The sequence below is a fragment of the Ochotona curzoniae genome, unplaced genomic scaffold, assembly GCF_017591425.1.
Source record: "Ochotona curzoniae isolate NIBS_2020 unplaced genomic scaffold, NIBS_Ocur_1.0 patch58, whole genome shotgun sequence".
Lineage (NCBI taxonomy): Eukaryota > Metazoa > Chordata > Mammalia > Lagomorpha > Ochotonidae > Ochotona > Ochotona curzoniae.
The window spans coordinates 1,272,285-1,286,098 of record NW_024467037.1 but is presented as its reverse complement, the minus strand read 5'-3'; the positions used below and the strand labels follow the sequence as shown (position 1 = coordinate 1,286,098).

Below are 13,814 nucleotides of genomic sequence, written 5' to 3'. Positions count from 1 at the left end.
GGGCGGTACTGGAAGCACAGGGCTTTGGGGATAACCCCTCACATTTTGTATGTTCTCACTGATGCTCAGAGTTAGGAGGTGTCTTGAAATCCACCCTTTTCCATCCAGTGATGGACAGAGAGGAACTTCGTTAAACCTCTGATGTTTCCTGAACACTCAAGGGGCTTTCTTAAAGAACATTGACAAGATATAGGTTTAAGGAGAAAAAACTGTATTTCCAGACATACTCCATCATTTGGTTAAAATAAATCCATGTTTTTAAGGAATATCATTCCTTTATTTTTGGTAAAAATCACTTGCTAATCTATTTGAGAGGGAGAGAGGGCCAGAAACGCAATCCAGGTCTCCCACATGGCTGGGCAGGGACTCAAGTACTTGAGCCATCACCCCTGTCTCTGAAGGGTCTGTAGTGGCAGAATACTGCAGTCAAGACTTGGAGCTGAGAGCTGACCCAGTCTCTTTGCTGCTAGGCTAGGTTTTTCCCATAAATCTATGTTTTTCTGTGTGGCATATGTAGGATTTTTCTTAGAGACATGTTTCTCTATTGAGGAATTACTTCTCTTTATTAAAGCCTTGTTGGACCTCTCTTGAAGTCAGCTGAGAGGAGACAGTGTGGCTAGGCTACCAGGCATTTATTTATTCATCCCCTGTGACCTGGATACCCAGGCGAGGAGTTGTCGGCAGTGGATACACTGTCCTAGGGAAGGAGAGGCTGGTTGACCTTCAAGCCCTTTCTAGACTCTGCCAAAACTCAAGTTATCACAGCCCTGGGAAGGGACTAATCATGGGAGGCAGGGCCTGGAGCTGGTAGGCAGAGATGCTGCCAGCCCTGAGTGCTGTGAATCTCAGAAGCTTCTTTCAAGCATGCCCCCAAACCAGCAGATACCTGGCTGGGCCCTAGGCTGCCCCTTATAAGGAGTCCAGGATTCTGTAGGAAGGGAACTGTGGCTTGAGACGGAAGAAAGGTAGGACACCTTCTGGAAGGTAAATCTATGCTCCTTCACACTTGTTCTCCAAGTTAAGGCTCTTTCATGCTGTGTGGCCTCAAGTGCAGCAGTGTGGCTTTGGTCTGGTTTGGTGGGGGCTGGGGCTTCAACAGGGAGGCCACTCCAGGACTGCGGAGTGGGTTGCTGATTGGCTCACACAAGACCTATCCAATGCTCCCATTGCAACAGGCCTGGCTGCTCCCCATCAGCCCAGTCAGGTGCTTTTGGGGGAGCTGTCTTCTGCAGAATGGTCATGATGGTGGATAGGGAAAGGAAACAGAAAAGACAGGCCCCTGGATATAGTTTAAATTTTTGTCTAGCTAGATAAAATATCAACCCAGATGCAAAGCCCAATGAACAAGTAAGTATATGCAGAGAAATTTGCACAAAATCCCTGCCCATCTGCACTTGCCCCTTGATTGTCGTTATTTTCTCCCTTCCCTTCCCTTCCCTTCCCTTCCCTTCCCCTTCCCTTCCCTTCCCTTCCCTTCCCTTCCTTCCCTTCCCTTCCCTTCCCTTCCCTTCCCTTCCCTTCCTTCCCTTCCCTTCCCTTCCCTTCCCTTCCCTTCCCTTCCCTTCCCTTCCCTTCCCTTCCCTTCCCTTCCCTTCCCTTCCCTTCCCTTCCCTTCCCTTCCCTTCCCTTCCCTTCCCTTCCCTTCCCTTCCCTTCCCTTCCCTTCCCTTCCCTTCCCTTCCCTTCCCTTCCCTTCCCTTCCCTTCCCTTCCCTTCCCTTCCCTTCCCTTCCCTTCCCTTCCCTTCCCTTCCCTTCCCTTCCCTTCCCTTCCCTTCCCTTCCCTTCCCTTTTCTTTTTTCTTCTTTTCCCAGACAGAGTTTTCTTTGTGAAGGGACCAGGTGAGCAGGGAAAATCGAAGGGGAATGCACCTCTTGAGAAAAAGCCAGGAAGTGGGGTGCCTCTTGAAAGGAGAGAAGGAGAGACACCAAAGATTTGAGGAAGGGTCTTGGGATTTTAACTATTCCCTGACTCATCCTTGTTGGATGGGAACCTACAGGTAAAAGGTTCCCCATTGGTGGTCTCTTAACCAGTTAGGAAATGGGTGGACAATACTTATGCTACCCACTTGAATCTCTTGGAATCTCATATCCTACTTCTGTAGGGGTAAAGGGTGAAGACGTTGTTGAGCTACTTCCTGCTGAAATGGGTGTCACTTGGGTAAAGAACCTCTGGAGGTGTGGGATCCACAGAGCGATGGTCTGGGTCATTCAAGTTGCTATGACAGAAGTTGGTTGTCATACAAGGTTTCATGTTTGGGTCATCTGGAGTCTGAAGACCACTTGGAAAGTCTTGTCTCAGTTGAATTGAGCCACATGTCTGCAGTCTAGGTCTTTGGCACACCCAATGTTCGGTATCAGGAAAAATGTGTTACCAGAAAAGCTCAGTGGGTTCTTTCCTCAGCTTAATATAGAAATAAAAAGCTGGTTACCGGTTGAAGACATGGACCAGGTGAGCAAGGAAAGAAGAGGAAGAGGAAAGCACCTCCCAAGATAAAAAGCCGGGAAATAGGGTGCCTCTTGAAAGGAGAGAAGGAGAGATGCCCCATTGCTTTTCTTAATTTGCTCTGTGGTTACTTTGAAAGAAACAAATCCATCTTCCTTCCCCCTGCCCTCCTTTATCTGGGAGCAGACAGCCTGCTACAGTATTCTTTTTGCTTCCTTTCTGTGACAGTGTCTCCTGGAGGAGGGGGAAGTTTGCTTTCAACTTCCTGCTCCACCTAATGGCTGACCTGTGGCTCTGCAGTTTTTGTCTACGGGTGGACTGGCTTGTTGCCAGTCCTCAGAAAAGCAGGCTGCAGGGACAGCACCCCCTGCACAGGCATCAGGCACGCTTGCTGGGCTGTCTGTTGATTCTCTTGTTGTCTCCCGTCAGTGACCTCTCCTGTGGGTTGGGTGTGAGCTCTATGCCCTCCTCGGCAACAAGCCCAGACCTCTACCTTCCTCCCAACTCTACTAACTCTCTGCATTTCACGTATTTGTTGTTTCCAAAGAGGCCTAGCAAAATAGGGTGTTATGGAAGGTATTCCTGGTGCATGTGGCACAACTTGGGACCAGCAGGGCAGGGACACAGTCAGAGTTGACATATGTCAAGACACCTTGGGAGAGAAAGCTGACTGGCTTAATAGAGAATGTCTTTCTCTTTCAATTCATGGCACTCGGAGACTGCTCTAGGCTTTCCTGTGGAGAGGGTGGAGAGGGATGACTGCCTTGTGCTTTCAAGCTTAGTCTAGAAGATTCTGGAGAATTCAGGCAGCTGCTGCTCTCCCTCCATACCTCACAATCAGGTCAGGAGAGTGCTAAATGTCTGTGGGTCATGGTGACAGAACAACACGTGCAACCAGAGCCAGTTGCATGTGGCTGGTGTTCCTGTTGGTCGGAGGGAGAGCAGTTGGAAGAAGCTGGGGAGAAAGGTGGCAGTGCTGTGTGTGTGTAATGCATGCATCCCTGCCTGAAGCTAGAACCTTAGGCAGAACATTCCAGAATCTCCCACTGGACTAAACTGCTTAGGAAGAAGCAGGATTTTGGTGAAGTCTCTCTGTGATGTCAGTTTATCAGAGCCCCTTCCTCATTGTGTTTCTGACACAGAAGACACTTCACTCTTGGCCAAACCTGGAGGTTGCTCAATGTGATGCTGATGGTGCTGGAGGCACCATTCTTGTATACCTTACCCAATCCCAGGGTCTATTTAGAAAATTTACAGACTCATCACATTTTACCCTCCAGCCATCTAGGTACTGCTGTTGTTCTCCCTTCAAGATCAGAAAGCTGGGTCCTAGCTCGTCTGGGACTTCCCCGAACCTCCTGCAGCTATAAAAGGGTAGAAATGAACTTATCAGTCAGTCTGACACCAGAGTGGACCTTCAAGGACTTGGCTATATTACAGTGTAGCTGAGTGAGCAGGAAACTGCTTTGTTTCCTGAAGAATGATGCAGTTTCTTTGTGATTCCCAGTTTGGCCAAGTCTAAGTGTGGCTTCCAGGAGCTGCAGGGTACCCAACTGCTGTAGCTCAGGCCTCTCTCTGCGCTCTCTGCTCTGAGAATTGGCTTAGCCTGGCTGAGCCTCAAGGACTGGCCCTTACCTGCAGTGAGCAACTGACTTGTGTCCCAGAGCTGGGTGGTTTTATTACCAACTGCTGGGAATGCGAGAAGAGAACAGCCTTACGTGATGCTTTCCCGCCCCTGTCCTGAGTCAGTCACCTACTGTGGACTTCACCTCTGTGATGGATCGCTATCCAGAGGAGAGTTTCAGTAACATGCCAAAGGCGTGACTAAGCTAAATCCAGGGCTTTGGATTGATCTTTGCCCAAGGTGGGTGTGTGACTGTCCCTTCCTACCCTGCAATCCCAGGGACAGGGAATAGCTGACTCAGCACATGGTTTTTTGTCCACCCCCCAGGAACTTCTGAGTAGATCCATGGAATCTTTTCTTTCTTTCTTTTGGAAAGGCAGATTCACACAAAGAGAGACAGAGATCTAGAGATCCCTTATCTGTTGGTTCACTCCCAAAATGGCTGTGAAGGCCAGAGCTGAGCTGATCTAAAATTAGGAGTCAGGAGCTTTTTCTGTGTTTCCCCCGTGGATGCAAGGTTCCAGGGCCCTGGGCAACTCTCTACTGTCTTTCCAGGCTACAAGAGGGAGCTGGATGGGGAATGGAGCAGCTGGGGCATGAACTGGCACCCACATGGGGTCCTGGGCATGAAAGGTGAAGATTTAACCACTAGGCTATTGCACTGAGCCTGATCCATGGGATCTTAATTCCTCAACCTTTCCCCTTCTAGCAGTGTGGCTTTCCACAAAGTTTCAGAAATGTGGGGATATGAATCCCGTGCTGTCAGGAATGATGACTAGATTTATGTCACAGGGGTGCTTAGAAAGAAAAACAATTCTCCATGTGGATGCTACATCAGGCAGTTCTTGGTATAGGCATCTAAGTGCTTGGAGAAAGATGTTTGGGCAGTGTGAGTGAGCAACATTGGGAAAGAAGCTAGGGAGGATATGGCCAGAAGTCATGGCTACCAGCATAGCAAAGGGATTCAGTGAATACCTGAAAGTTTGTAGGAGGATATACATTAAACCAACTCACCATGCTGGGACAGCTGATTACATACATTGTAGGCTGTGTCATCAGGCAAAAGAATGGGCTCCATGGGGCCATGATGGTGGCCGCACATGGTGATGGGAGATCAACACCATGTCCATGTCTTCAGCTGTTCCTGGTCTCACCTGGGACTGTCCTTTTGTTCTAGCATTTCTATTTCACCTTCTTTTTGCTAACCATCAGTTCAGCGACTGTCTTTCTCATTTTATTTAGGGGTGTGTGTGTGTGCTTTTTTTTTTTTTTTTTTTTTAGCACTCTCACAAGGTAGAGAAGTAAAACAAATGGCTGCACTGTCACATGAACACCATCAATCTATTGAGAATGTCACCAGAGGTGGTCAGAAGCCTGCACTGCCACTTGTCTTCTCTCAATACATTTCTTTTCAAAGGCACTAAAAGCTAAAATTTGTTGGTGTGAACATTTGTTCTCTGAAACAATTCAAATACAATCATTTCCCTTACTTTATATTTTGGATAGAATCCTAATCTAAAGGTTAGGGGAAAAAACCCATTTAACCCCCTAATGTAAGGTTGGCTGCTAATTAGTTTGGTCTCCCTCTCTTCAAGGCCGCTATGTATAGGATGGACCAGAAACACAGAGGCCATTGTGTCATCATCAACAACGAGATATTTGCTGCTTCCCTGCCAAATAGGCATGGGACCCAGAAAGATGTGGGTGAGTCCGCAATAGCATAGCAAGGCGAATTGGGGATCTGAAAAATCACTTGTTTCTTTTCTCATTTTTTTCTGGTACTTTCATCTTCACATCAGTGTAATGATGCTATTATCCAAGTTATTAAGCTCCTGGAGTATCACCAACCTACGCTGAGTGGCAGGAGTTCCTGCTAGTTACAGCTCTTCCACCTGCACGAGGGAGAGCATACTGGGTTGCTGGGTGTGATAAGACTTGGTTTTTGGCTCTGGCTGTGCCCTTAATAGGAGTGCCACCATGGGAGAGACACATGGTGTGGATTACACATCACAGCTGACTTTCAGGACTTTAGGGTCAGCCCTGTGGGTCCTATGAGAAATCATTGTCAGAGTTTATTGTTGTGGAAGTAGAACTAGTCCAAAGCTTCAAGCAGTTTTGATAACTATTCGCTTTGCATTATTTCTTTACCTTTTTTGTTTTACTTCATTGGCTCCTCTTTTGTCTCCTTTTCTGCCTAGAGTGCCTGACACAAGTGTTTCAGTGGCTTGAGTTTACAGTCAGCACATATAATAATAAGACAAAGGAAGCCCTAGACGCACTGCTGCAGGAGGAGAAGCGCCACCCAGACCATAAGCATGCAGACTGCTTCGTGTTCTGTGTCCTGACCCATGGCAAATTTGGAGCTGTCTACTCTTCTGATGAAGTCCTCATTCCCATCCGGGACATTGTATCTCACTTCACAGCCCAGCAATGTCCTGGATTGGCTGGCAAGCCTAAACTCTTCTTCATCCAGGCCTGTCAAGGGGATGAGATACAACCTGTTGCATCCATCCAAACTGATGCTGTGAATCCTGAGTGTATAACTCCTTCCCTTCGGCAAAGCATCCCTAATGAGGCAGATTTCCTGCTTGGTCTGGCTACAGTCCCTGGGTATGCATCTGTTCGGCATGTGAAGAATGGCAGCTGGTATATACAGTCTCTCTGTGAACATTTGAAAGCCTTGGTCCCAAGGTGAGAACTCTGACTTGTTCCATTCAGCTACCTGTTTATTCATCTCTTCAACTATGTGTTTATCTATTATGCACTCATCACCTGCTTATCCACCCAACAAACTTCTGTTGAGCCCCAGTGTGGACATGGCAAGTAAAATAGGGGAATTCAAAAGAAGCAATATTTGTCCTCAAGTAACTCATAAGCTAGTGGGATAGACACACAAACAAGTATGTTGATGAAAGAGTGAAAGAGCATCCTCAGATGGTAGGCATACATTGTGAAGTGTAGGTGTTGGGAGAATAGGTGGAATGAGCACCTTGCCAAGATTTGGAGGATCAGAAGAGGGTTCTAGAGATGGAAAGGGATGTTTTGGCAAACAGTTGAGCAAAGCATGTTCTGGGCAAAGCATGAACAATGACCTGAAGAACATTTGTTCACTTATTTATAATGGCCATGTGCTGACTTAGACATAATTTTCCCATGACTCAATAACTTCACTTCTTTCTCTGTCACATTTTAAAAAGATTTATTTATTTTTATCACAAAGGTAGACATACAGAGAGAAGAAGAGACAGAGAGAAAGTCTTTCCATCTGATGGTTCACTCCACAAGTGGCTGCAATGGCCAGAGCTGAGCCAATCTAAAGTCAGGAACCAGGGGATTCTTCCTGGTTTCCCTCATGGGCGCAGGGTCCCAAGGCTTTGGGCCGTCCTCTCTTTCCCAAGCTACAAGCAGGTAGCTGGATGGGAAGTGGAGCACCCAGGACAAGACCAGGTGCCTATATAGGATACAGGTGCTTACAAGGCAAGGATTTAGCTACTGAACCATTGCACCAGGCCCTATCACATACTTTTATCTGGACCCTGAAAATGGGACTTCACCAAGATTCCTCCTAGACCTTATTCTTCACTCCTTTCCCCTTTCCCCTCTTTCTCTCTTACTCTCTCACCAAGATTCTTCCTCAAACCACCTTCCCCTTTTCTCCTTTTCCCCTTTTCTCTCTTCCTTCTGTGTTCTTGGCAGATTTGGCTGTACCTGGAGATCACTGACACTTCAATCAAACACCTCCTATATTATCATCTCCGGCTTATTTGTTTTTGAATTCCTGCAAGGTAGAGACTCTGTTTCATTCCACTTTCCACTCTCAGTATATGACACAGTATCTGGTGTATTGTTGAGCTGGATTGATGAATGACTGTTTGAGTTGACCTCAGTCATCACCTGACTCTGTTGTCTTGGGTCCTCACATCAGCTCCCTTCTTCCTGAGCTCACCTTCCCAGATCTCTCCAGGAGCTCCTACTCCTCAATCCACATTTTTAAAACTTGCTACAATTCTCTTCCATAATTCAGCATTGGAGCCAGAGTCAACTTTGCATTTGCCTCTTACTCCTTATTTTATATAATGTATTTTCTTTTGTAAAGATATTTACTTATTTATTTGGACAGTCATAGGAAGAGACAGAGAAAGAACTTCCATCCACTGGTTTACTTCCTGGATGGCTACAACAGCTGGCCCTGGGCCAGGCTGAAGGAAGGAGCCACGAGCTTCATTCAGGCCTCCTACCTGATTGGCAAGGGTCTGCTCTTCCCAGACCATTAGTAGGGAGTGAGCTGCGAAGTGGAGGAGCTGGGACATGGAGTGGTTCCTTATGGGATGCTGGCATTGCAGGCAACAACCTCATTTGATCAATTCCTTCATCTTCACCAGAGCCATGATTTTCATCGCTCCCTGAGCCCCAAGAGAAATAAATATTGCCAAGAATATTGTGAAAAGAGTACCCTAATATGTGGTTTGTGGGAATGTAAATTTGTATAATCATTATGGAAACAGTATGGAGATTTCTCAAAAAACTAAATCCATTGGACTCCTGGAAATATGTACTAAGCCAATGCAATCAGGATATGAAAGAGGTACTTGCATTCCTATGTTTATAGCAGCTCAATTCACAATAGCAAACATATGAAATCAATCTAGATATCCATCAATTGATTGGATATATATATGTATATACTTACACACATAGAATATTTCTTTTCCATAAAAAGTAATGAGGACTAGGGCCTGGTGGCGTGGCCTAGCAGCTAAAATCCTCGCCTTGTATGTGCCGGGATCCCATATGGGTGCTGGTTCTAATCCCGGCAGCTCCACTTCCCATCCAGCTCCCTGCTTGTGGCCTGGGAAAGCAGTCGAGGATGGCCCAAAGCTTTGGGATCCTGCACCCATGTGGGAGACCTGGAAGAAGTTCCTGGTTCCCTGCTTTGGATCGGTGTAGCACCAGCCATTGCAGCCACTTGGGGAGTGAATCATCCGACAGAAGATCTTCCTCTCTGTATTTCCTTCTCTCTGTACATCTGACTTTGTAATAAAAAAGAGAATAAATCGTTAAAAAAAGCAATGAGGACTCCTATGCTCCCCATTTTTAGAGCTAAGGAACCTAAGTCAGATTTGTAACCTGCTTAGATCATACAGCTAGTAAGTGATTAAGCTACAACTGCAAGTTGAGTCCTGTCTCTAGAGCTTATATTTGTTTCTGGTGGTATTACTCTACCCTAAAGTGTTCTGGCAAATGTGGTTCCTCTTCCATGGAGGAACATCCTGTCAGTCAGTAAGTTCTATCTTGAACTTGGTAATGAAACTAGACCTACTTTTTATATGGTGTTGATCATAGTCTGTATTGTGAATATTGTGTACCTGCCACCATTGGTCAGACTCCATTCTAAGTGTTGAAATGTGTCATGCAGCCCTGTGTATCCATCCTTGAACCAAGAATGGAAGAGACAGTATCAGTGCACTGTGGTATCTACCACACATCTATGCAGCCCTGGCATGTGGTCTCTTTCTAAAATCTGATGTGTGACTTTCTCTTGGTTATTGAAACATATTTCTCTCTCTCTGTCCACAGAGGTGAAGACATCCTATCCATCCTCACGGCTGTTAATAATGATGTGAGTCAACAAAAGGACAGAAGTGGAAAAATGAGACAGATGCCCCAGCCTGCTTTCACACTAAGGAAGCGACTAGTATTTCCTGTGCCACAGGAGCAGCCTTCATCATAGAAGGGAATTTGATGGAATAATAAGCTTGAAAGGAACCTTTGATCACATCCTCTTTCCTCCCATCCTGCATGGGAACCTGTGACAGATGATGAGCTGGTCTCCATCTGTCCTCTATTTTTTCAATACATCAATTCTGACCTTTTTTTGAAAATACTATTTTTGATAAGTCTGAACATTAGACACTTTTCCTTATTGAAGACATAGGTCGTATGTAGCTTTAATTGTGTAACTTGAATAGAATAATTGGTTGTGGTTTGTGAATCTGAGATACTCAGTAGAATTAGGTTTGGTTCAAACTTCTCTTGAACCCAAGGAACCACTGTTCTTAACAGACTGTTCAGCTGCTCCAGTAACAGAAACTGCAGGTTACTGTCAACATCTGTGTTGACTAGAAGCTTTCAAGTGTTGCTGACAGAACACCTAACTCAAACTAAGTGAAACGAATTTAAACCCACCAATGAAGAAAACTGGCTTCAGGCAAGACTCAGTGTACAGAGAAGCACCTTTCTCTTCCCTGAGTATCCTCAGATTTTGCAATTGCACTGTAATCAACAGCCTTCACCTTGCACTACACACTCTACTGCTCTGGCCTGACAGACAGGCAGAGAGTCCATCTCAGGGATCAGAGCTGTTTATTGGGTTGTTATCATGGGGTTGTCCTTGGTCGGAGAGATACTAGGCACTGGATTAAGGAAGCAGCTTCATTTTGAAACATTGATACCTTGAGAATAAGATTTTGGATTTTTTTTGTTCTTAATTTTTTTTCTTTTTCAGTTTCAAGAGAAAGTTTTCTTTGTATTTCCTGGAATCATATTTTAAAGTAGACCTGGGAGGGAGATTGAAAGTTCTGTGGTTAAATGATTTATAGATAAGGAAGCTGAGCCTAAGGAGCTATAACAACTTACAGTTACCTGCTGTCATGGCTTATTGACTTTATTTCCCATGAAAGTGAACTGTAATGATATAGGCTATCATACGATATTATGAACATTTCTTTGCACATGCAACTACTCATAAGAAATGCTAAGAAATGCAGGAAAATATCTTTCGAGAGTGCCTTGATAAATATGTGAAAGTTAAATGCATCTATAATGGGTTTTCCATGAGTAGTTTTTATACTACTTTTCTCGGGTAGCTAGCATTGCATGACTTTGAATGCCACTTGACTGAAGAACTATGTTTAATTTACATGTTAGGATGGTCTTCCCAAAGCATTTTTTTCATACAGCAAAGGCTAAAAGCTGGTGATAAGAGTCTCTGGCCAGGTGGATATGTGTAGCCTTTGGCCACTTAACAGTCGTTCTCTGCAAGTGATGGATGGCATGACACAAAAGAAAGAACCAAGGACACGGAACAAAGCCTTGATATTTATTTTGTCCTGCACGTCCCTTTCTCTGAGACACTAATTCAATCCAGCCAACTTTTGGAGCCTCAGCCACAAGATATTGGAAACGTGATAGAAAATGTGTAGTTCTGTACCTAATTGTGGTTGGGTGTGTTTAGTTGGTGGATGGAGTTTTCTGATGGTACTCCAGATGGAAATAGCTGGGCTCAAGTTTCATTGCTTCAAATCACAGCGGACATCATTAACATCAACCAAACACTAGCAATATCCTTGATAAAACCTGTATGGGGAGCTGCTGTTTTCACTGGTTCATGATATGTCCATATTAGAATTGCAGCTTACAAAACACTGCTGTTGAAATCTCTTTTGTTAGGCCACCTGGGGTTTGATGGTGAAGTCCTGGGTGTGTGGTCTAGTTCATAGTTCCATTTTCCTAGAACCTAGTGCCTGTTCAAGGGTAAACTCCAGAATCAGGAGACTTTTGATGAGCTTCTTTCTTTTTTGTTTTGAAGATTTATTTCTTTTGCACTGGAAAGTCAGCTCTACAGAGAGAAGGAGAGACAGAGAGAAAGATCTTTCATCTGCTTGTTCACTACTCAAGTGACAATGACCAATCTGAAGCCAGGAGCCAGGAGCTTCCTCTGGGTCTCCCACACAGGCATAGGGTCTTGTGGTCAAGGCTTTGGGCCATCCTTGACTGCTTTCCCAGGCCATAAGCAGGGAACTGAATGGGAAGTGGAGCAGCCAGGACACACACTGGCCCCCTCTGACATCCTGGTGCATGCAGAGAGTGGATTTTAGCTGCTAGGCAATTGTACCAGTTTTTTTCTAGATTTATTTATTTTTATTGGAAAGGCAGATCAGACTTACAAAAAGAAGGAGAAGCCTGAAGAAAGAGCTTCCATCTGCTAGTTCACTTCCCAAATGGCTGCAATACCTGGATATGAGCATGATCCAAAGCCAGGTGTCAGAAGCCTCATCTGAGTCTCCCATATGGGTGCAAGGTCCCAAGGTTTTGAGCCATCCTCTATGGCTTTCCCAGTTGGTAAGCAGGGAGCTGGATGGGAAGTGGAGCAGCCAGGACATGAACCAGCACCCATATAGGATCCTGGCTGCTGAAAGGTGAGGGTTTAGCCATTGAGCCTTTGTGCTTGGCCCTCAGTGTACTTTCTTTTGAAAGGCCTCTAGCAAGCAGTTTAATGGTCCCTGGCATTTCTACCTGTGAAGTGTGCATATGTACAGACACCTGGAGGCCTCCTTGTTGACTCTTGTCTACTTATCCTTGCCCTGGAGGTTGTGTGAAGCAATGCATTTGTCTAATTTTAAGTGTCTGCATGTGTGTGTGACAGTTTAGTGTTTAGGAATAGCAGGTGATTTCATCACAGCTTTTTGACAATGTCTGTAGCAATAATCTTCCCAGAGAGTTATGAAGGAACTGTGCAGGTTCCAAGTTCTACATTCAAACATATTTCAAAAACGTTTTGTGGAAAACAGAACTAAAACATCCATTTGTTTTGGTGAAAATTTTTTGAAATGCAAAGACTCTGCAAAAAGATCATGGAAAATGACAATTATGAAAAACATCACTTAGGCTCATTTAATTCCATCTTTTATGAATTTTTTGAGATACCACCAGATCTTGCTTCATTTTATAAAACCTACAAGACCTTGTACTTCAGTTTTGTTTCTTTCCTCTTCTCTCTCCTTTACTCACACATTTGGCTGGTGCCAAACAAGATAAAAAAACATAAAAATATTTGATAAAGTTTTATGCAAAATGTTAGTGATGGAATGGAAAGTGATGTTACTGGTGTTTACCGTTACTTGGGCTATTAGCTGTCATGGTACCCTACTGACCTTGATTTCAGGGATTCACATGGTGATGGGCAGGTTTGATGCCACAGGGATTACTCTTGGTAAGACACTCTGTTCTGCCAGTGTTCATGTGAGGTGAGGAGTGGAAACTGATTCATCAGAACAAGCTCTGGCCTGTATAGCACAGAGAACAATGTTGTTGAATAGCAGTACTTTACCAATGAGCAAGTCTGTTCCAAGGAAAACCAAAATTAGAAATTTACCTCATTTCACATGCAATTTTTGTCTTAGATGATTCATGAAATCTTCCAGGTCAGATGCTTTCTGACTGATCTAGTCAAGCTGTTCTCCAGCTGCAATTCATGGGCCCTTTGATGTTTGATTCTCCAGGTACATGAGTTTTTTGTTTTTTTGCCTCATGCTTTCATTCTCTTGTGGCTGTCTACAGGTCTGTTTCCTACACACGTCCTGGCATGTTGGAAGGACTACTTTGTATCCAGCTTTTTGTTGTTGTTGTTTTGTATCCAACTATTGCCACTGATTTTTGAGCCTACTTTCTGGTGCTCAAGAAGGGAAGAAGTTTACCATAACTCTTTTATAGGACATGAATAGCAAGAGGTTCTCATATTTCTTGCCAAGTGCCAGTTTCAAGTTTGCTCTTTTGGTTCTAGTTCCAAGTTTTGCATTTTTTGATTCTATGCTAGATAACTGCCCCACCTCCCCTCATCTTTGCTAAAACTCTAGCTGGGGAGAGGAGGGGGACCACTTAAAGCAAAAGTGGCATCAGGAACTTGGAAGTTTGAAACCTAGAGACCCTGGGCCCAACTTGTGGAACACAAAGTGACTCATGCGAGTCA

General features: G+C 44.8%; 1 protein-coding gene across 1 annotated transcript in view; it reads left to right on the top strand.

Moving 5' to 3' along the window:
• The window catches only part of LOC121168101 (caspase-10-like), a 32,742-nt gene extending 21,467 nt beyond the window's left edge, over nt 1–11,275 (top strand). Inside the window, exons 5-7 of the mRNA XM_040997880.1 lie at nt 5,662–5,770; nt 6,265–6,757; nt 9,644–11,275. Of these exons, the coding sequence (XP_040853814.1) occupies nt 5,662–5,770; nt 6,265–6,757; nt 9,644–9,797 (756 nt within the window). The 3' untranslated portion in view covers nt 9,798–11,275. The remainder of the gene's footprint in view (nt 1–5,661; nt 5,771–6,264; nt 6,758–9,643) is intronic.
• The last annotated feature ends 2,539 nt before the right edge of the window (nt 11,276–13,814 follow it).